Below are 23,661 nucleotides of genomic sequence, written 5' to 3'. Positions count from 1 at the left end.
TAATCTCAGAGTTAAGTGGATTTGGTGACTACCATCATTTTTTTGTGATAGTTTTCTGTTCGTTTCTTGGTTGGCTGCAGTTCACCTTTGTTTTGAGAAGAGTTATTGGGGAAATATAGTTCTTAATTTCTTAAACATTCAAAAATGCTTCTATTGACATTGTTCTTGATGCTGGAGTAGGCTTTTTTTTTTTTTTTTTAAGATTTATTTATTTATTATTCAAGAGAGACAGAGAGAGCATAGGGGAGGGGCAGACAGAGAGAGTGAATCCTCAAGCAGACTCCACCCTGAGTGTGGAGCCCAGTGCAGTACTGAATCTCGTGACATTGAGATCATGACCTGAGCCAAAATCAGGACTTGGATGCTTAACCAACTGAGCCACTTAGACGCCCCTGGAGTAAGATATTGATGTATAATTTTGCACCACACCTTTCTCTGAGGATGTTGCTCCATAGTCTTCTAGCACTACATGTTGCTAAGGTGAACAGTTAATGTTGTCCCATTTTGGAGATAAATTGAGCTTTTGTGCCTGAATAGCCAGAAGACTCCTTTACTATCTTTGATGCCTAGCAATTCTATTAGGATACATCATCATATCAATTATTCTATGTTGGTTTAACTAAGACATGGTAGGACTTTGGATTCTAGGTTAAGACATTTTACAAAGATTTTTTAGAAGTCATTCCTAAATTTATTTTTTTTTATTTGTTTAAAAACTAACTTAGGAATCTTTTATATACAGTATAACCTTTTGAAAAAGAATGAAGTGGTTTTGTTTATTTATATATTTTTAAAGATTTTAAAATTTCATTTATTCATGAGAGACAGAGAGAGAGAGAGAGAGGCAGAGGCAGAGGGAGAAGCCTCAGGGAGCCTGATGAGGAACTTGATCCCAGGAGGCCTAAGCCGAAGACAGAGGCTTAACCAACTGAGCCACCCAGGTGCTCCTAGAATGAAGTGGTTTTAAACAAAATTTTAAGAAGTGCTTTTTATTTGGGGAACTTTAATATTTATTTTATCATTTTAGGAAATAAGGAAAAATTATTCTTTTGTGCTGTTATGGGTAAACTGTGAATGTGAATATTTGCACCAATTTTCTATAAATTTGGTCAGATAACTTCAACATGTTGATTTCCTTTTTCTTTTATTAACTTAAAAAAAATTATTTAAGTAGGCTCCATGCCTAATGTGGGTCTTAAACTCATGAGTCTCAGATCAAGAGTCACATGCTCTACCAAGTGAGCCAGGGCACCCCCTCTTATTATTCACTTTTAAATCTTTTTCTATTTTTAGGTCAAGTCCAAACAGTGTATCAGCTGAGCCATGATATTGATATTAGTCGCTTCCACACACTGATGGAATGTTTTACCAGCACTTTTGAAGAAGTCAAGATTCTAGCATTTGATCTTCTGATGAAGTTACCAAAAACAGTTGTACAGTTTCAGGTATTCGGACCTTTTCTGTGTGAATGTGAATGTGGTGTACGCATGAAGACTTTATTTTAGCAGCAAATAAAGCAATCTGTGGATTATGCAGGCTTTTTGTGTCTACCTTCTCACATCTTCTGATGTTTCAGTTATCATTAATACTCCTAGTGTTGCAGGGTGAGAGGTTGGAGGAGGTAGGGATGGATGGTGTGAAGAAAGGAAATACCATGAGGGAAAATGAACTACAAAACCTTGAGCTTTGCTTCTTTTATTGTTTTGGTAAAAAAAGGACGTGTAAGAAGCGGTAGGTTTTCTTGCTCACAGGAGTATTGGTAGATTTCAGTTAACTGTGGTCTCCCCAGTTCCCATTTTACTGTGGACATGTTAATATTCTGTTAAAACACCTCACTTACAGTAACTTGCGTTTTTTGAGATAACATCCTTGCTAAGTTGACTGGGAAGCTCAGTATAAGTGAGGCAGAGAATGTGTTTCTGATCTTCCAACAAGCAATAGCTAACTGAGACTGAAACTCAGAGTACTTGAGGTTAACAGCAGTTTACGACCCCGGCCTTCTACCCCATCCCTAGCCTCCATTCTCTTCCTGACAGTAGGCACTGCGAAACGTGGGGTGGGAAGAAAAGGGGGGGGCTCGAGAGTGAGGGCACAGCATGGGGATGGGTCTGCAGGGGACCCTCCAGCTGAGGTGCTTGGCTGTGCCCTTGAGGTGTGTTCTGGGGCTCTGAGATCACCAGCATCCATGGGTTTATTGGCTCTAGGGCTTTGCTCTGGCTTTCTGTTAGAGCTGTATAGAGGCCAAAGGCGTCTACCAGGGCTGTTGCTGAGTCTGTTCTCTGGCTGTTAGGCTCTAGCTAGGGCAGGACAGCTTGTAGATACAGTGGGATTCTTCTTCTTCTTCTTCTTCTTTTAAGATTTTATTTATTTATCAGAGAAAGAGCACAAGAGCAGGCGGAGGGATAGAGGGAGAGGGAGAAGGATGTTCCCACTGAGCAAGGAGCACAGTGTGGGGCTTGATCCTAGGACCCTGCGGTCATGACCTGAGCCGAAGGCAGATGTTTAACCCACTGAGCCACACAGGCGCCCTGAGATGCAGTGGGATTCTGTAGGAGCACATGTCAGAGATCACAAGGTATCTGTTTCACTGGCTTCCAGATGGCATTGCAAGATCCTAGAGCATCTTTTCTAACTTGGGTCTGTATTAGGAGTGGTTCTCCAGTGTCCATTTATCTTTGTGATCTTTCAGGTGCCTTGGTAAGCAGAAGCTTCTTTTGATGCTTGGGCTTCTAACTTTTGTACCAAATGGAGTTTTTAAAGGAGGTGCTTTCTCTTCCTTTCTTCTCTCCCACCTGCTCATTCTCCTTGTCCCTTACCATTCATCACACTGAAGGCTTTTATTATGTATGATATATATATATGTCATTTGTATATCATACATATATACCTATGACTCATTCCTGGCAAATATTTTGAAACTATCTCAAGTCGGGGGTGGGTATATATATAGCACCTATATGAAAGACTTGGTTGGTCCTTTGAGATAACTTTAAAATGTTTTTGAATCCAAACTAATTTCTCTTAGGACCTATGTATATATATTTTTGATGGCATATTTTTGTAGTATATGACTTTATTACTCACATTGTCTGTTGCCCTTTTTTCTTGTAGAGCTACATATCCAAGGTCTTTATATTATATTTTTACTGACCTTAGATGATAGAACAAAGATATTTTATTTATTTTAAGATTTTTTTTTTAAAGATTTTATTTATTTATTTGACAGACAGAGATCACAAGTAGGCAGAGGGGCAGGCAGAGAGAGAGGAGGAAGCAGGCTCCTTGCTGAGCAGAGAGCCCGATGCGGGGCTCAATTCCAGGACCCTGGGATCATGACCTGAGCTGAAGGCAGAGGCTTTAACCCACTGAGCCACCTAGGCGCTCCTATTTATTTTAAGATTTTATTTATTTATTTGAGAGAGAGAGAGAGAGAGCGCGCATTCACGTGCAAGTGAGACAGCACAAGCAGTGGGAACAGCAGAGGGAGAGGGAGAAGCTGACTCCCCACTGACTGGGGAGTCAGTGGACCCTGGGATCCCAGGATCCTGGGATCATGACCTGAACTCAAGGCAAGATGCATAATCGACTGAGCCACCCAGGCGCCCTGGAACAAAGATACTTTAGACTCCAAAGGCTATTTATTGTGTTTCTTACTTGTCAGTTAAGCAATTCAGGGACCTAACTGTTTGTTATCAAAAAATAATGGCTTAGATGCTTAATTGGTTCTTTTTATTATTTATTTTGATTTGAACTTTTGGCCACTCTCTTTAAGTTTTTTAGGTCACAGAGAATTAAACATATCAAATGATAAAGAATTTAAACTGAAAGAAACTGGTATTTGAATCAATATGTTTGATATCTATTGTAAATTAATAGATTTCCAATTAAAGTAAATATTGGTGTACCTATAGCCAAATTAAAAGTTAATCTTGTAATGATTTTTTTCCCTTGCATTAGATAATTATGGAGTAATCCTAATAGAATTAATATTATTGAGCAGTGAAACCCTGAAACCCAGTGTAGTGAACATGTAATATACCAGCCATGGAGCTGGGTTGAGGACCCATGTCTCTTGACCTCAGCCCAGTGCCTTTCCATACAGATTACAGTGAACTGTCCTTTATTCTCTTCTTTAGGACATGTATGTGAGTGGATGTTTCTATGACATACAGGTGTGGGAGCTCTGACGGAGAATTTCTGAGGCTGATATGATCCCTTTATTTTCTACATATATATATGGATCTTTGCCAGGAATAGCCCTGAGGATTTGTACTTTTGTGTGAATTTCTATTTTTTTTCCATTGAATTTGCTGAATGGAGAGGGGGTTCAGGGGAGTGTAGGAGTATGCTGCTCAGGTAAAACAGACTTCAACATACAAAAAAACCCTCTGGTCTATATGGAAATAAAAAGATTTCTGATTATAGTCATCGCAGAATTTCTACAAGAAAAAGTATGCTTCTGCTGGAGAAAGACGTACTAAAAAAAAGCTTTATCAGTGTTAATTTCCCAATCACATTATTTTCAAGATCCTCATCACTAGAGCTGAGTAATAATAATAATAATCAGTAATAACTATAACAAAAAAAAGTCTAACCTATATTCTGGGAAAAGGGGAATTGAATTAATATTTATATCAAGTTTCAGTTATGTGGCAGGCTCTGATTTTAAATTCCTTCAAATTAAAGAAATGTTTCAGTGACAGTTACTGAGTCTGTTCTTTATTCCAGGATTCAGAGAAACTGCAAGGCTTATTCCAAGCAGCATTGGAGCTCAGCTCAAGCACTAAACCATATGACTGTGTGACAGCTTCCTACCTGCTGAACTTCTTAATCTGGCAGGATGCCCTGCCCTCATCTCTGTCTGCCTACTTAAAAACTCAGCAGGCTGCATGTGGAGCTGGAGATAAGTCTGCCATTGTGGTGGAGAGGAACACATTAATGGGTTTGTATTGAATAAATGTCCTTTTGCTGTTGCTTATGAAAACCAGTATCTTACTTTCTCTCTATTCATTTAGTTAGCGTAGCTAGTGGCAAACATTTATTTTGTGTTTTTTACATTTTTTAAAAATTTTTAAAAGGTTTTTAAAATTTATTTGAGAGAGAGAATGAGGAAGAGAGAGATTGAGAACACAAATGGGGGAATAGCAGAGGGAGAGGGAGAAGCAGGCTCCCTGCTAAGCAGGGAGCCCAACTTGGAGCTTGATCCCAGGATCCTGAGATCATGACCTGAGCCACCTAGGAGCCCCTATTTTGTGTTTTGTTTTGGGGGTTTTTTTTGGTTTGTTTTTTTTTTGTTGTTGTTGTTTGTTTTTTTGTTTTTATTGAAGAGTTTAGTAGTATATAAGAATACTGCGAATTTCTCTTTTGCAAGTAAATAATTTACTGAGCTATAACACTGTTTCTAAACAGAGGATTCATGTTTAAATTCATGTTTAAATAATCTACTTATTTGTAGATTATTCAAATGGACACTAATAGAGCTCTTATTTAAATAGGACGTCTTTATAAAAAATGTACATTTTTTGGGGCAGAAATTTTACTATGACTATAGCCAGATCATCTTTGCTCTTTCTATAAAGAGCAGAGTTCCTTTGTCTATCAGGTTTATGTTTTAACTGAGTGTCAGACCCCTGCCTTTTACTCTTCCCATAGAGCCAGTTCTAAAACCTAGCTGACTGGTTTAGGTCTAGTGATTTCCAATAAATATTTCTTGGGGATTCATGTGCTTAATTTTGTGCTAATAAATCTTCATCTGGACTTGCATTGTAAATAAGGACAGATACGGATTTTTATTAAAAAAAAAAAAGAGAGAGAGGTGGGGGGGTCAGATGTAGGAAGAGTGTTAAAAACTGTTGTCTCCAAGATGGTAAAAAATGCCCCGAGAAAGGGAACTAATAATGGGAGAAAATTAGGAGGCCGTGGGTAGTTCTGTTGGAAATGGGGATAAGGAGGGGACAAGTGCCATGGAAGAGAGCACCTGTCCACTCTAGTTGCTTCAGGGCTGGACTCAAAAGGAGACCTTAATACACGACAGGAAGAGGTTTGTACTTGGGGCAAACTGTTCATGGACAGGCTTTCAAATTCAAGTCATTTAAAAAAACTATGAGCTATTTCAAGCATATAAAAATATTTAAATATAGATATAGGCTATAAATAGTAATTCTATAAAAATGTCACAAGTTTTATTCCCAAGCTAGGTAATTACAGTCAATTAAGAAGTACAATAGCACCCATACCTTTAAAGCTTCTCTTCTATTCTAGCTCCCTCCCCAGCCACATAATAACTCTTCTGTGTTTTATATCAGTCTTTCATCTTGTTTTTACCAAAATTTTACCACCCATGTATATATCATTAAGCAATATATTATTTACTTTGACATGATTTTGAATTTTATATAAATAGTACCATATGTATTATACAAATTTACTGCATTTTATTAATGCATTCTCCTGTTGAGGGACTTCTTTTTTCTAAATAAATAAAGCTGATGTGAACATTCTCATATATATCTCTTCTAATGGACAGGTCTGAGATATTATGGTAAACAAAAAAGTAGAATAGCCTTGTTATAAAGTATGTGCATCTTCACCTTAACTAGGTGATGGCAGATAGATTTTTAAATTACATTACGACCAATAAATTTTGAAGAGTTGTATATTACATCATCACTATAACTTGCTATTGTCAGATTTTAGAGGTTTATGGAATATAAAGTGGTATCTTGTGGTTTCATCTTGCATTTTTCTGGTTGCTAATGCAACTGAGCATCTTTTTACATGTTTATAAGCAATTCACTTCTCCCCTTCTGTGAAATTCCTGTTCATGTTCTTTAGTTTTCTGTAGGGCTATTTGTCTTTCTCCTATTGATTTTTTAGAACTTCTTTGTGTATTTTAAATGTTAATAATTTACTGGTGATACACAGCTTTTTTAAAATTTAAAGTATAACTCTAGAGTGGTTAGAGGAGATACCGTCTATGCTGGGATAACGGAGTAGTTACATGCAGAAGAATGAAGCTGAACCTACTTCTTTATACCATACGCAAAAATTAGTTTAAAACGGATCAAAGACCTAAATACAAAAACTAAAAAGAATAAAACTCTTAGAAGAAAACACGAGGAAATTTGTAATTTTAGGATTAGATAGTGGTTTCTTAGATCTGGCATCCACAGCACAAGCAAAGAAAGAATAGATAAAATGGATTTAATGAAAATTTGAAACATGTGTCAAGGATGTCCTTAAGAAAGTGAAAAGACAACCTGTAGAATGGGAAGCATATTTGGGGTTCCTTTATCTGAGAAAGGACTTATATCTAGAATATATAAGGAATTTTTACAACTCCCTAGTAAAACGATATAACCAAATTTAAAAATGGACAAAGAATCTGAATAGACATTTCTCCATAAAAGATAAATGTGAAAAATAATCACATGAAAAGATGCTCCACATCATTAGCCAGTAGGGAAATGCAAATCCAAATTACAGTGAGGAAGCACTTCACACCCAGTAGGGTGGCTATAAACAAAATAAAAGCAGAGCCCTCACCCACTGCTGGCAGGAATATAAAATGGTACAGCTACATTGGAAAACAGTCTGGCAGTTCCTTAGAGAGTTAAACATGGCATTACCATATGATCCTACAGTTCCACACTGAGGCTGCTGTGACAGGATACCTTAGCCTGGGTGGCTTCAACAACAAACATTTATCTCTCGTGGTTCTGGAGGCTGGGAAGTTCAAGATTAAGGTGTGAGTAATTTCAGTTCCTGGTGAGAACCCTCTCCCTGGCTTCAGACAGCACCCTTCTTGCTCTGTGCTCACATGGAGGAGGGGAAGCCAGCTCTGGTCTCTCTTCCCCTTCTTATAAGGACTCTAATCCCGTCATGAGGGTCCCACTCTCACAATCTCATCTAAACCTAATTTCCTCCTAAAGACTCCATTTTCAAATATGGGACTTGGGGCTTCAAATAGGAATTTGGGGAAGGATGTAGACATTTAGTCCATACTGGACATACATTGAGAGAAATGAAAACTATGCCCAAACAAAGACTTGTATGTGAATGTTCACAGCAGAATTATTCTCAATAGCCAAAACACAGGAACAGCTCCCATGTCTATTAACTGATAAATGGATAAATAAAATGTGGTGTGTTCATACAAGGGACTGTTTTTCAGCCATAAAAAGGAATGAAATACTTCTGTATGATCCAGTGTGGATGAACTTTGAAAACATTGCTAAATGGAAGAAGCCCCATATTTTATGATTCTGTTTATGTATGTCCAGAATAGGCAAATCTGTAGACACAGAAAATAGATAAGTTTTTGCTTAGGGCTGGGGATGGTGAGAGATGCAAGGAGGGGAGTGACTGATAATGGGTAAGGGTTTTTTTTGGGGGGGGATTAAAATTTCTAAAATCACTGTAGTGATGATTGCACATATCTGTGAATATACTAAAAACCACTGACTTATATACTTGAAATGTGTAAATTGTGTGGTATGTGAATTATACCTCAATAAAGGCATTGTTTAAAAAAACCACAAAACAACAACTGTTCAAGTAGCCCATGGTGCATGGGCCTGGGGTCTGGTTCCCTAGATAGAGGATGTCTAGGAGGAATGATTCAGAGTCAATGCTGAAAATGGATCCAGGAAGTTAGGGAAAGACCCAGTTCTGCTTTCTTGACTGGAAATGCATAGCAGGCTGGATCACTTTGAAAATTTCTTTTTTAATATAAAACCTCTAACACAGTTGAGTTGAGCTGGATTTTTCTGTGGGGACTTTTAAGCTATTCACAAATTTATAAATGTGTTTTTAAGCGGGCATTACTTTGGTTTTTTGTTTGCTTTTTCTAGTCATCAAATGTTTGTTGGAAAATCTTGAGGAAGAAGTATCTCAGGCGGAAAATTCTCTCCTTCAGGCAGCAGCATCATTTCCACTGTATGGGCGAGTTCACTGTATCACTGGAGCTTTGCAGAGGTTATCTCTAAAGTAAGTGTAGCCACAGCTCTCTCCTGAGCATGTGTTTCTGAACTTTAAACCCTTACTGGAATGTGTCCTGGGAAAGGAGTATATTGCCTTAAAGATAATTAAAAATTGGATTTTAAAAATGTACACATATTTTTATATCTTAAATATTTCATAGATTGCACAATTTTGAAATAGATTCTTTTATGTAATTTCCATTTGAAAATTTTGAATTTTGCTTTTAGTGTAAATTTCCTTACTGTCCTCGTTGCAGTAGCCTGCGGTTGGTGAGCGAATGGAGACCTGTGGTAGAGAAGCTCCTTTTGATGTCTTACAGGCTTTCTGCTGTGGTGTCTCCTGTCATTCAGAGCTCCTCCCCAGAGGGCCTTATCCCAATGGACACTGATTCAGGTCAGCAAATGAAAAGAGCTAGAATTCCTGTATTTTTTGCTCTCTCCCTGCCAAATCATTTCTTTGGGAAGATATAGAAGCTAATAGGTGGGTCAAGAAGCTATTTATTATGGTTAGTGATATCTTCTGCCATTTTAGTAATGTCTTTAACTCTTAAAAAATAACCAAAACAAATAAATGAACCGGGTGATGAACAAGATACTTCCTCTTTTGGGGTAAATCGGATTTTCTAATATTGTCATTTCAGAGCACCACCTACCAGGTAGCTGCTGGGGCTGGGAGAGTGAGCAATAAATCAGGAGGTGGGGTGTAGTCAGAGATGGAAGCTTATTAGGAATCAGGAATGGGCAAAGGGCATTTAACATACAGAGACTGTTTAATTAAAATAAAAAGTAGGAGGAGATACTCAAAATCCCCCAAATTGAACTCTTGAACTTTCATCTGCCTTTTCCCTCCCAAGCCCTGTGTCTTTGCAAATGTCCCTAACAAAGGTCTGTTTGTGCAAGTCAGGAGCCTAGCAGTGCTTGATGTCTCTTTTCTGTTCCTTACATATCTTGCTTGGCTTCATGTTCTTTCAGTGGTACCCCTTAAATATCTTTCAAATCTCTTTTGTTTTTATCTGCCACCCTCTTACCTTCTCCCAGGCTTTTATCTCTCTTGTTTGGATGACTCTAGGGGTCTTCCAGCTGGTTTCACCCCCATCTACTCTTATCAGCTCCTTCCATTTTCTTTTTATACTATATCCACAGCAATCTTTCCTACTCATGTCATTCATCGTGCTTCCCATAATCTCTGCTTAACCCTTGTGCTCTGCCCCACCCCATTTGTTTAAAATACTTGAGTGACCTCAGACCAGGTCCTGTAATAGTTGGGCTCCTGCAACCTTGTGGGTCTTGTCCCTTTTTCTTCCCAAAGTGTTCTTCATGGAGTTATTGCGATTTAAGAAGGATTTTATCGATACTTTCCTCTGTTGTCCTTAGCAAGTACCTGGTAGAAATAGGTATACAATAAATATTTGTTACCATGAATAAATCAATGAGTGAGCAGTTCCAGAAAGGATAGAAACTAAACCCAGTGCGTGGGATGCTGTAGGTGGCGTATATATGCCTGTCCTGTAACAGCCAGAAGGAATTGTCTGGGAAAGGTATACGTTTAGTGTTAAAGGTTGTGGATGCATTTGAGGAGTGCACACAAGAGGCTTGTACTAAGAACACACTGAGCGTATCATAAACACCCAATTAAAGTAACTTGGAGTTGCGCGTTTGCATAGAAAATGTTGGGTTTTCTTCTTTACTAAAAATGAATTGGCAGATTGGTGACAGTTTATGATAGTAAGACACAGTTATTTGTTTATTTTGGGTGGTAGTCTACCAAAACTTGATGTTTTAGTTTTCCTACTAAAACAACATGTGGGAATAAGAAACATCCAATCTTAAAGCTAATATTTGGGTCAGGCAAGTATCAGTATATTCTGGATGAGAAATCTTGAATACTTGTCATCCATCTTGGGTGGGGCCTATAGCATATGCCAAAATTCTGTTATTAAAGTTTTAGAATGTCTTTTGGTCTCAAAAATAGTCTGTGGCCCTTAGACTTTTCCTTGATTTTGCCTTTTCTTTTTACCTCGGGTTGTCTCCATTATTCCTATTTCTGTCCTGCATTATCTACCATGCATTCCGAATTCCTTGAAAACGTTTTCTCTGAAAGCCATAAAAATTAATGGGTAAAATTTTATTCTGCTCATCCTTTTTTTCTTAGTCTTTCCATGGTTTCTCTTTGGAGCCAGTGTTACTTTTTCATGATTGACAAAATTTGTTTTGGCAATATTTTCATGGAAGCCATAAGTGAACATAGGTGGTTGAGTCATTTTGACAAGCGCGTTGGGTCTTTGTATCTCCTATGAGACCTAAAATGTAAGTGTATGTAGGGACCCTGGGTGGCTCAGTTGGTTGAGCATTTGCCTTTGGCTTGGGTCATGATCACGGGGTCCTGGGACTGAGTCCCTAGATGGGCCCCTTGCTCATTAGGGAGCCTGCTTCTCCCTTTGCCTGCCCTTCCCCCTTCTTGTACATGTTCTTTCTCTCTGACAAATAAATAAATAAAATCTTCTAAAAAAAAGTAAGTATCTAAAAAAAAAAGGTATCTAATAGGTTATAAAATACCCATTCTTTGATTTTTTTTAAATTGGTTTCAAATTACTAGCTGTTATTTTTTTTCTTAAACTATGTGAGCCTGCCTAGCTCTTGATTACCTCATCATCTGTTCATTTTTTTAACCCACGTTACTGAACCTCTGCTATGAGCTGGTTCCTGTTGTAGGTGGAGACTCAGCGTGAATAAAGTGTCGCATTCGTGGAGCTTACATTTCCTAATTCATTGAGTGCTTAAGAATAAAAATGAAGTTCAATATAATACAAGGACTGTAAATCATACTTAGAAAGCAGTATATTACCTAATGCATTTTGAAGATAAATAAGGTGTCTTCATAATATTCCTGAGCTATAAAAGGTTTTTTTCTTTATTTTCTTTATTTTTAATTGAAGTACAGTTGACAATACAATATTGTGTTAAAGATTGTTTTGTTGTTGTGATTTCTTACCTCTTAAAATCAAATTGCCTGAAGTTTAGTTTTCTTTTCTCACATGACTGAGCACCGTATTTGTATTTGCACCGTATTTGCAATCCTTAGACAACACTAAGAAAAGCAGTGTAAAAAGAAAAAGAAAAAGAAAGTAAAGTGATGTAAATGAGATAGTGGTCTTTGTCCTGTGGAGAGTTTTTGTTGTGTTGTTTATCCTGTTTTCAACCAATTTAAAATTTTTGCCGTATTTTAAAAGCACACTCAAGTGTCATGAAGACCTTAATAATTTTTACATTATCTACTCCATGAGTCCCTTCTAATAAATCTGATTTTTAAGTATTCAAAATTTTAAAATTTGGAGCACCTGGGTGGCTCGGTCGGGTAAGTGTGGCAGTCTTGATTTTGGTTCATGTCATGATGTCAGGGTCATGAGATTGAGCCCTGTGTGGGCCTCCCCAGTGAGCATGGAGCTTGCTTAAGATTCTCTCCCTCAGGGCACCTGGGTTAAAGCCTCTGCCTCAGGTCAGGTCGTGATCCCAGGGTCTTGGGATCGAGCCCCACATCGGGCTCTCTGCTTGGCAGGGAGCCTGCTTCCTCCTCTTTCTCTGCCTGCCTCTGCCTACTTGTGATCACTGTCAAATAAATAAATAAAATCTTAAAAAAAAAAAAGATTTTCTCCCTCTCCCTCTGCTCTTCCCCCTCCCACCCCTGATCATTCAGCCTCGTGCTCACTAGCTCTCTCTCTCTCAAAAAAAAATTTAAATAATTGAGGGCAAATACTCCCAAGGGAAATCTGCATGGGCTACAGAACTGTGGTTTATGCACTCCCTTCTCTCTCCCTCAGAGTCAGCAAGCCGCTTACAGACGATTCTGAGTGAGATTCAACCACGAGATACTAATGATTACTTCACTCAAGCCAAAATTCTCAAAGAACGTGATAGCTTTGATTTGGAGGACTTGAATGCCAGTGTGCCAAATCTTGGTGCTTCTGCAGAGACCAAAGGTAGCATGTAAAAAAATCAATATTGTATTACTGTAATTGGTGTTTCAGTGACATCATATACAAAATGTTCTTTTTACATAGGAAATCAGGATACATAGGTTTGCAGAACATTTCTAGATAATAAAGTCTTGGAGCTTGTCCGTGATTTATTTTGGAGAATCTGTATCTAAGACTTTTGCCAGAAAATGGTGCACCCCAGGACAATAATATGTAAGGGGCTACAACAGAAAGCCTTTGAGTGGGAACACCTGTCTTGGCAGCCAGGTGGTGTTCAGTCAACTTGGGTTTGGGCCACAGTGGGCTTCTCCTAGTGCTGTGGTTCTCTGCAGTGAGAGTCCTTACGGTCAAGAAATCAAGTCCTTTGATTTCTGAAGGGAAATCAACCTTATTACTCAGTAAAGCGTGAGCTGCTCTGCTGTATCAAGCCTCTGAAAGTTGTATTCTACTGCTTGTTTTCTCTTTAGTTGTTATTTTATCATTTTCTATAATGCTGTAAAGAGTCATCAACAGTAATAGCTTAGTGACTTAGTACATATTCTACATTCTCCACTAGGTGGAGATATTCTCTTATAAAAATTTCTTGTTGTTTTTTAAACTACACAGCATAACATCTAAATATATGCTTGTTGTAATAGTTTGAGGCAATAGCGAGGGAAATTTGAATTAAAAACAACTTAAAGCCTTAATTAAAATTTCAATTCAGTGTTTACATTTTACCTTAAAAAAAAAAACAACAAACAAAATTAAAGATCTTCATTGACTCCCCCACCCCCACTTCTTCTCTTTGGAGTGTATGTGCTTTTAGATCTATTCTGCATATTGACGGGTATATGCATTTACTCTTTTAGTTTAGTGGACTTTTAAAAAACACAAATGGGTTGCTTTGTTAACTTGCCTTGGATTTTTTTTTTTTAATGTTAATACTAAAATACTCTAAAAACTAGAAAAAGAGAGTAAGCATAATTGGTGTTTATTGGCTATGGAATTTAAATATATTTTGAAAGAGAATTTATATTTTCCTTTGACTTTAAAAGTTTTATCCTGCCCCTTTGCTGATATAACAGCTGCCCTCACCAAGATGAGTAATGAAATATACTTATTATAGTCAGAATTTAAGGAGGACTGAGAGGCAAAGAGTTTGTTTCATTCATTTCTGAAAGTTAGACTTAATTTTTGAAATGGTATTGTGTTTTATTTTTAAATTTATTTTGAGGGGTGCCTGGGTGGCTCAGTTGGTTGGGTGACTGCCTTTGGCTCGGGTCATGATCTTTGGGGTCCTGGGATCGAGGCCCGCCTCAGGCTCTCTGCTCAGCGGGGAGCCTGCTTCTCTCTCTTCTACTCTCCCTACTTGTGCTCTCTCTCTCTCTGTCAGAAAAATAAAATCTTAAAAAAATAAAATAAAATCTATTTTGAAAATAGTACATTAAGAAATACTTAGCATGAATCTTAGAGCACATGCTCAACAAATGTTAGTTGTTTTATTATGAATAAATATAACAATTGGTTTGTTCATGCAGATTATTCTTGGGGAAATGATGGATAATCTTATTCTAAGAAACCTGGGATGTGAGTAATCAAGTGTCTAGTGTTGCAATTGATCCTTTTTTTTTTTTTTTTTTAAGGTAAAGAAAGAAAAACATGTGATGTAACTGCTCAGATGGTGCTGGTATGTTGTTGGCGAAGTATGAAGGAAGTTGCTTTACTTTTAGGCACACTGTGCCAGCTTCTCCCTATGCAGTCCGTGCCAGAATCTTCCAATGGATTATTAACGGTGGAGCAGGTAGGGTAGATACTTATTCCACCTGGCATAATTTCTGGTCATATAACTCAGCATAAAAAAGATGAGTTTTGAATTTTCTTGAATAAAATCATACAGATGTCAACTGAAGGAAATTCATGGTAGTATAGAAATTAGACCTTGCAGTATATTTCAAAACTGTGGCATTTTTGGAAATAATTTTATTTTTCTAAGTTAGAAATAACTGTAGGTTTTACCTTCTAACTTCAGTATTGTCATTTTAGTTTTTATTCTTCCATTTAACACCTATAAATTTAAATGAAATTGTCTGTTTAGTAAAACTCCACAAACCTCTTAAATTTCATGAAGGAAAAAAGTAATATATTGGTTGATTATAGATCTCTTGTTCCCACTACGCTGATAATAAAGTTGTAGTCACTTTGGTTTTTTGGCTGACTTTTATTTTAAGACCACAAAGTCAGTTCACCATCTGGGACTGTTCAAGTGACTTGAGTGCACTGTTTACAAGAAATTAGCTTACCACAAGCATTTCATTTGGAAATATTTTGGATTTATTAGATTTCTGTTTTTAATTGATTCCCTCTTCCTTTCCATATGGTTTCAACAAATCTATTTCCCACCATTTTCCAGCAAAGATATATAACACGTACTTTCATTTTTAACCTTTTTCAAATAAAGATAATTTTTTTCCCCTAGGGTGTTACAACATTTAAGAACAAAACAAATATTGTAGTATGATAAATGCTGATTATTTCTATAATAACCGTGTGACTAGTTCCATGGAAATAATGCTAATATTTTTATTCTCACACTCTGTGGCCATGTGCTTGCATCTGGTTAACAGCTGGGCTTGTGATGTTGCAAGGCCCTGAGATGGAGACCAGCCAAGGGGAACAGTACACTGTCGGCATCATTGTGTTCCTTATTCTCTTCCAAATCAAATAGGCGTCAGTGTTCTAGAGTTACTTGTAGTCATTGCTGGTGACCAGCTGGAGTGCCAGTGCCAACATCTTTGCTGAGGAATCCAGCTATGATTAATGATTACTTCACTGATGTTCACTGTCTTACTAAGAAGTAAACATGTGCTGAAGTCTCTTCACTGTTCATCTCCTCTTCTCAAGGACAAGTTAAAACATCTAGTTTTGGGGGCTTTGTTGGATCGCGTTTGAAAAAAAAAATTTCAGGGAAACAGATTTTGCTTTTACTGTAGTTGAGAAAGACCTGAAAGCTTCCTGTGAAAACCGTCTGGCCTTGACATCTTTTCCAGAGCACCAAAATCTTTTGAATTTAATTTATGTGGCAGAGCCTTGTTGGAATTGAGAATTTATATGAAATAAAAGAGATGTTTGTAAAACAAGAGCCAACCCCCTGCAAAACAGCAGCAACAATAACAGAGAGGCTCTTATAAAGCAAAGAACTCTTCTAATGACTGTTTTCTTGAATAAAACGTAGAGTCTTATTTTTCTGTAAAATATTAGTTTCCATTCTAGTGAGACTCAGTCATTTTCCCATGTCGCTGTTCACATGGTGACATCACATTTTTGGTTTGAGGAGAAATTAGCTACTGAACGAGCAATCAAGAATGTATGGAATAATGCTGTTCCAACCTTGAAACCCTGCCCCCTGTGGAAGACTTCTCTTGATTTTGGTGTCTTTAACTAGAAGAATTGCCTTAGTTTAGGAACATTTAGTCAATGAAAATCAAAGTCATCAGGAAATTAGCATTATTCATATTGCTAGAATATTCCTATTTTGAAACATCAAATTCTGCTCCATAAAATTCTTCTAAATTAAAAATAAAACCATGTACTTAAAACTTTTGAGAGTTAAAAATATGTCCATGATGGAGAAGAAGGAAATTTCCGTTGGAGTGGCTGGGCCATGCCTGAGGTCCACCTTCCTTCTGAGGGCACAGTCACCATTACAACACGACATCTTTTGTGCATCTAGCAGCAAAACTAAGAATTTAAAAGTCAGTACCTTAGGTGAGGGTGACCATAACTGATGTGCACAGACAGGGGCAGCGAAGTGACTTGTAGGCAGGAGTCACTTTGGGGGAGAACCTGGGACTTGGATTTCTTATTCCCAAGAATAATAATTAACAACGGTGCTCTGCTTTTCTCTCGAGGGATGAAGGAGGCCGTTCCATACAACCTAAAATATTGACAAACAAAATATTGTTTCTTTTACTCTCCATTTGCCCTTCACTCTTGAAAAAGCAGGATGATGCTATTATAATTTAAAATTTGATGCCTCAAATGCAGGCAACAGGGAAGATTTCTTTTGTAGCCCGGTGCCTTCAATCCCATCCTAGTTTGAGGGCCATTTGTTGAAGGGGTGGCCTCTGAAATCCTGCATAGGCCAGGATTTCAGGCGATTTCAGGCGAAGGTAGTTTATAAGCAGCTGGCAGACGGTGAGATGTAGTTTGAAGATGACAGTTTGCTGTGGAATGAGAACGACCGGTGCCCATTTGTGACTGAGTATTCAGTGCTATATTCACAGACTATTAGAGCTGGAAGGATCACGGGGATGATAGAATCCATCCCTCTTACACCAGGGCAAACTGAAGCCCTTGGGTGTTACCTGGTTTGCCCAAGATCACAAAGCTGGTTTGTGGCAGTTGGGGGACAGGAACCCAGCTGTCCTTTCCAGCCTGCGTTCGGACACGGCACAGTGCTGCCTTTGTTCTGATCTGCTCATTTGATTTTTTTCTTTAAATTTGATTTTCCCTATTTCCCCTACCCAACCAGACTTTTACAAGCAAGAGGACGGTAAGGCAACTTGCTACTGAGCTTTTTAGAAAATGATTCATTTCCCTAAATCACTTCTTGTGAAGCCGTGTGTCCTCCACGGCTTCAGCAAGAGGAAAATGTGTTCATTCAGAGGCATGTCTGACTTTCCTCCTGCAAGGTAATCACCTAATGAAAGGTTCTTTCATAATGTCCCTGTACAAGAGGCAGAGATAAAACCAACTTGGAGGGATGTAAGTCGAGACCCTTAAAGAGTGGGCTTTACACACAACCTTATCTCACAGCTTCCTGGCTGGTGTGTGTCTAGGTTTCAAGCTGGGTGTTTTGCTGATGTAGAGCTTATGCTTGATGCATTTTATTGGTCCTCTTTCCAAGGGATGTTGGATACCCAGTGCCTGCTGATTTTTTTTTTTTAAATAACTTCCTCTTTCTGGAGTATCAATTCATATATTCATATATTTCCTATATATAAATTCATATATTTATATATTTCAATTATATTATATATTATATAATATATTTCAATTCATATATTTTTATATTTCAATTATATATTTTATATATATATATATTATATATTTCTATTTACATATTTATATATTTCCTTAGTATTCCTAAAAAGAAGCTTTGGGGTAGATTTGTCATACTTGCTTTCGCCTTCCTAGTAATTATCACCACAGAAATCACCTGAATAAAAATAATTACCGACAATTAGAGATTAGCTACTTTTTAAAAACTTCCTAAGGTAGAGTCTATTGTGATTTTTAGGGTGGCTGAATGGGTTTACACATTTTTCTCAGTGTCTTTTGTTACTGTGTTGGATTGTCCATTCTGGACTACAACAGGGGATATATTTTTATTAGCACCTGAAAGTCTTAAAGAAATTGCCTTTTGTATTTTGCCAAAGTTTACTTTTTTAGAAATTATGAATAAGTATTCATTGAGTTGTACTGGATGCAGGTTACAATTTTTAAGCTGTGAAATGGAGTTAGACATGTCTTTTAGTCACCTGTTTATTGATTGCCGTAGTCAGTCAACACAAGAGTGTTGTGGGAACATAAATAAATGTAATATGTGGTTCTCTGACCGAAGGGCTTAAAATGTAATAGGGATATAAGACAAATTCATTTTAAAAAGTTAGACTGAAGGACACCAGTTAAAATGGCACATGGTTAAGAATTTGCTAGAAAGCAAAGAGTAAACTGCTGGTGAGAAGATAATCTAAATGCCCGAAAACTATTTTTTTTATAAAGATTTTATTTACTTGAGAGAGTGTGTGCGCATGTGCCCATGCGTGAGCGGGAGGGTCCTGGGAGAGGGAGAGGAAGAAACAGACTCCCCACTGAGCAGGTAGCCTGATGGGGAGCTTGATCCCAGGACCTCAAGATCATGACCTGAGCCAAAAGCAGAAGCTTAACAGACTGAGCCACCCAGGTGCCCCTAAATACCAGAAAACTATTATCTTTGTTGTTATTATGTAGGGGAGCAATATTTGGGCTTTGAAGATTTCCCACGGTTAGTAAGAAATCCCTGTAGTAGTGAATGTGCAGTTTAAAACATTAATTATCTTACTGTCTTCTAGATTTTCATAAACTGTTCTATTTAACCTAAGTGGAATTAATGACATTCCTAAGGTTTTAAGAAGTAGCTGTGTCCTAAAGTCAAAGTTAAAGTTAAGGGCTTAAGTCTCACTACTTGATGATACAAAATAAAAACAAAACAGACATTTACTGTTTGCTAGTCTACCAGGTGCTCTGCTAAATGCTTATATGTGTAATCTGACTTATTTCTCAGAATAACCCTGTGAAGTAGGTTCTAGTTGTAGCCCCACTTCACAGGTGAATGAATGAACGGCTTCATTAGCTTCTCCTGGCAAGGAGGCTGGATAGGGTTCCTGAACTCAGCCCTCCTGGCTCCAGGGTATCACAGCTGAACCACCACATACGGTTTTTGTAGAAACGTTCCTCCAGTACTTAAATCCTCTTTGGCTTATCTGCTTTATAATGAGTGGAATTAGCCTCGATTTTTCAGCTGTCTTTCTCTATAAATAGAGGACAAATTTTTTTAAAATGTATTTAGATTTGCCCTTTGTGGGTTTTAGGCTCTAGATGAGCATTTAGCACCCCTAATTTGTCCACTCATGAATTGTAGATGCCTTAAGACATGCCATGGTAGCTGTTTTCCCCTGTGGAAATTTATATCCTATAAATCCAGAAAGCATGTTAATTGGCCTGTAGAAATGGGTTTTATGAAAATTTAGAACCAGGATCTGCTCAATTTAAAAAGGTAGTGACCAAAATTTAATTTTAAGACTAGAAATCAGTGTGCCTCCCCCCCTTTTTTTTGCTCTTTTACCTTAATTCCCTTTAAAAAAAAAAAAATCTTGAGACGTATGTTATTCATTAAGAAAATAATACATGAAGACATCATCAGTGTTTTTGTGAACTTTAGATAGGACCTTAGTAGTATCTAATAAAAGGACAATCGGATCAGAGCTTTCAGAGGACTTTTGCATTTTTAAAATAAATTTAAAAATTCTATTTCTGATTCTGGCTGTTGTCATTAATATTCTAAGTTGTTTGGGTCAAATCTGTTGTTTGTGTTTGATTATCCAAGGGGGGGTGTCAGCATGTCCCTGTCCATTTGCTCGTAGACCACACTGCCTTGACTTCTCCTACCCTTGGTAGTGGAATCCATGTCCAACTTGCAGCCCTATCTTCCACTGTTTTCTAGTATGAAACCTTAAGGTCATGCAGCCAGGTCTGCTGATGTTCACTTATATATTCTGTGTTCATTCATATAGAAAGATCCAGTAAAGTGTCTGGGCAGTAGCAGGGACTTAATAAATGTTTATTCATACCTTCTAGTCCCCCAGCCTCTTCCCATGTTCGTTACCCTCTTCCATGTTGGTCTCCCCAATTATATCTAGTTCAAAGTCTAAACATGAAGCTTCTTGTAATAATATATTGCAGAGCAGAAGGATCTTTCATTTCTTGGAGCTCTTAGGCGTCTGATGATGTGTACCATTCAGCAGATTGGTTTTGTCTGAACTGAAAGCCTCTTGAGGACAGATATTTTGTTTTGCCCCTCCCTATCTACCCTAGCACTAAGCTGCTAAGTGTTTGACTGGGTGCTAAAGAAATATTTACTGATTAGCAGACGTTGTATACTCTCTTCAAAGGCAAAAATTCATAGTATTACCTAGGTGAGTTTGTTGGGAGATTATGTTCAAAATGAAATGAGGGAAAACTCTACTTCTCACTTGTGTCCTTAGCACCTCAGTCTGTTTCCTGAGGCCAGGATTACCTAAAATTGAGGTCAGCCCTTGAGAAGACCATCTATTCGTCACACTTCTGAGATTTTTTATTTTGTTCTATGCTTGTTGGTTAGGTTCCTTTAAACAGGGTAAAGGAAGCTGAAAATCAAATCTTTGCCTAAGATCTAGATGGTGAACTATGCTAAGTTCACAGAGAAGCCCTTGAACAGTTAACATTTTTGTTTTCCTGAAGTATGTTTTACTATCTGTAACATTTTAGAAAAAAAAAAAAAAAAAAAAAGGAAGTTAGATCCCATCTTTATGACTTGCTGTTTTTATTTTCTGTGGCTTAAAATACCTATTCTTAGAAATCTTTTATTTCTCTAATAATAGAAATGATAGTCATAACAAGTTAGCTAAGTGGAGTTTCTTCTGGCCCTCATTTTGTAGGATTATTGAGCTTTAGATCTATCTTGGGGGTTAAGTTCAGGTTAAAGGCTTGAGAATTCTGGTCAAAATATACTCTGAAATTACTGTATTGAAGAGAAAATGATAAAGCTTACCCTGACTGTTTTTGACAGGCAGTAGTATGTGCTCTTTAAAAATATTAAAAATTAAGCGTATCATCAGATCTATACCTGAAAACTTTAGCTGAAGAACATGACCTGTCACTCTTGGGTTATTAAAGTGTTAAAATTGAAAAAGTCCTATTATATACCGGTTTTCTGGTTCTTTATTATATATTTGCTTCTTATTTGTCTAAATATATTGCTTGTTATCTCTTTGTGATCAGATATATTTTAAGTATGGAGTACATCTTTACTTTTCCTCTGTTTGGAAACCCAGAACTGAACTGGATTATAGGTTATGGGCCTGTTCTGAACTTTAGGTTTATTAACTTATTTTAACATACAACCTTTGAGGCAAGTGTTATTGTTATCCCCAGTTTATAGATGAGGAAACTTGCCCATGGTCAAATGTTTAATTACACCTTGTACTGTTATCTCACATGTGTGCAGAGCTCGAATCTAGTCACTGTGCTGAGGTAGAAGGTGTTTTAGGTGAGTATATCCGAGCTATCTTGGGACAGCTTGCCTTTCCACCATACTGTGATCTACTGGGGAGACTTGGATCAAGAGAGCCAATTATAGCTTTTGTCCTGAGCCTTATACAAAATTTGAATTTTCTAAAGTTGATAGCCACCAAATGTTCCTAGTATAAAACTAGCCCAATTTACCGGTTAATTCTGCACAAAACCTCATCAACAACTAATTGTTAGTCTTGCCTTCTTTAAAATAGTGATATTTGCTATTTGTCCAAACTTGCATGCAGAAAGGCAACATGTAGGAAAGTGATTTGTCAGCATTTTGGAAAATGCTGTGGCTCTACCTCTGATTGAAGCCTGTCAGTTTTCAATTTTCAGGACTCCCTTTGCACAAGTCTTGCATTGCCACTAACAATTGTTTATCTCTAAATGGTAATTATTGGGAGTTTTACTGTTTAATGGACTGGAGTTTCAGTTTGGGAAGTTCTGTAGAAGGGTGGTGCTGATGGTCACACAGCAGTAGGAATAGACTGAGTGCCATGGAACTGTACACATTAAAAATGGTAAATTTTCGGGGCTCCTGGGTGGCTAGTTCGTTAAATGTTTGCCCTCAACTCCCATAATGATCCCAGCATTCTGAGATGGAGCCTAGAATCAGGCTCCCTGCTCAGTGGGGCATCTGCTGCTTCTCCCTCTGCCTCTGTCCCTGGCTTGTGCTCTTTCTCTCTCAAATGAATAAATAAAACCTTTAAAAATAGATATATCACTGGAAACTAATTGTTTTTTCTATTATACTCTGCTTTATCAGAAAAATAAAACATTTAAATTGTGCTACAGAAATTTAAATGTTGCCTTGAGATGTTGTCTTGAGATCTTTAAGCAATAAATGAATGATTTGCCCTTTAAAAAAAAAAAACCTTTAAAAAAATGGTAAAGTTTGTATTATATATATTTTAACCACAGTAGAAAAAGTTTTTTGTTTTTTTTTTAAATAATAGAAAAAGGTAATTATTTCACCCAGGCCTAGGTGTGTGAGGCTTGTCACCTTGTGCAATTTGCTGTTGGTGTTGAGTGATATGAACTGGCATAGGGAGGCAGTTCTAGTTTAACAGTTAAATCACCCACTGGGGCCAGACTGCATTTATGGACTGGCTCTACTACTTACTTGCTGTGTTACCTTGAATAAGTTACTTGGCCTTTCTGGGCCTCGTCCCTATTGGAAAGTAGAGATGAAAAACTTATTTCATGGAATTGCTTTGAGGATTAAATATGACATTATAAAAACACTTAAAATACTACCTGTCACAAAGTCAGTGCTAAATGGATAAAGATCTAGTTCTGAGCTCTTAATGGTGTTACTGACATAAATGTATCTGTAAATATAAGTAAGTATAAATCTCACATTTATTTTTTTATTTTGTTTTAAAGGTAAAAGAAGTAGGAGATTACTTTAAACATCACCTCTTACAGTCCAGGCACAGAGGAGCATTTGAACTTGCTTACACTGGCTTTGTGAAACTTACTGAACTACTAAACAGGTAAACAAAACAAATATCCTTTTGTGTACATTTTTCAAAGACTAAGTGTACAAACCATGTGCTTGAAGTGAAATTTACTTGTATCTTTTGATGTTTAAAAGAATAAGACTTCGTTGGCTTCAAACTCTTGGAAGAAATTGTTTTCTTAGGTTTCATTGTATGATTTACTGCAGATGATTGAGTGAAATGTCCATACCAAGTTGTTCTCCCATTGAAAGGTGATTTGCAGCAAACTCAAAAGATTTTGCCAAAAATAGCTTTGGAGTTACCATTTCTTTTCATTGAATGAAATGACTGTTTTGTCTCTTTGAAAATTACTTGGCATTTGGGATAAAATAAGCCTTCCAGTTTTCT

At 37.3% G+C, this 23,661-nt stretch overlaps 1 protein-coding gene across 9 annotated transcripts in view; it reads left to right on the top strand.

Annotated features, from left to right (window-relative positions):
- Nucleotides 1–23,661, top strand: part of THADA (THADA armadillo repeat containing) — a 326,811-nt gene that overhangs the window by 34,766 nt on the left and 268,384 nt on the right. For 6 of the 9 annotated variants that reach the window (XM_032877942.1, XM_032877949.1, XM_032877948.1 and 3 more), the window contains 7 exons: nucleotides 1,294–1,445; nucleotides 4,729–4,942; nucleotides 8,853–8,988; nucleotides 9,239–9,375; nucleotides 12,800–12,961; nucleotides 14,581–14,738; nucleotides 23,198–23,307. In XM_032877942.1, the coding sequence (XP_032733833.1) occupies nucleotides 1,294–1,445; nucleotides 4,729–4,942; nucleotides 8,853–8,988; nucleotides 9,239–9,375; nucleotides 12,800–12,961; nucleotides 14,581–14,738; nucleotides 23,198–23,307 (1,069 nt within the window). The remainder of the gene's footprint in view (nucleotides 1–1,293; nucleotides 1,446–4,728; nucleotides 4,943–8,852; nucleotides 8,989–9,238; nucleotides 9,376–12,799; nucleotides 12,962–14,580; nucleotides 14,739–23,197; nucleotides 23,308–23,661) is intronic. The other 3 variants (XM_032877945.1, XM_032877944.1, XM_032877943.1) reach the window with 3 other exon arrangements.

Source organism: Lontra canadensis, unplaced genomic scaffold, assembly GCF_010015895.1.
Source record: "Lontra canadensis isolate GAN:19392208 unplaced genomic scaffold, GSC_riverotter_1.0 scaffold61, whole genome shotgun sequence".
NCBI classification, from domain to species: Eukaryota; Metazoa; Chordata; class Mammalia; order Carnivora; family Mustelidae; genus Lontra; species Lontra canadensis.
This window is presented reverse-complemented; position numbering and strand designations above follow the sequence as displayed.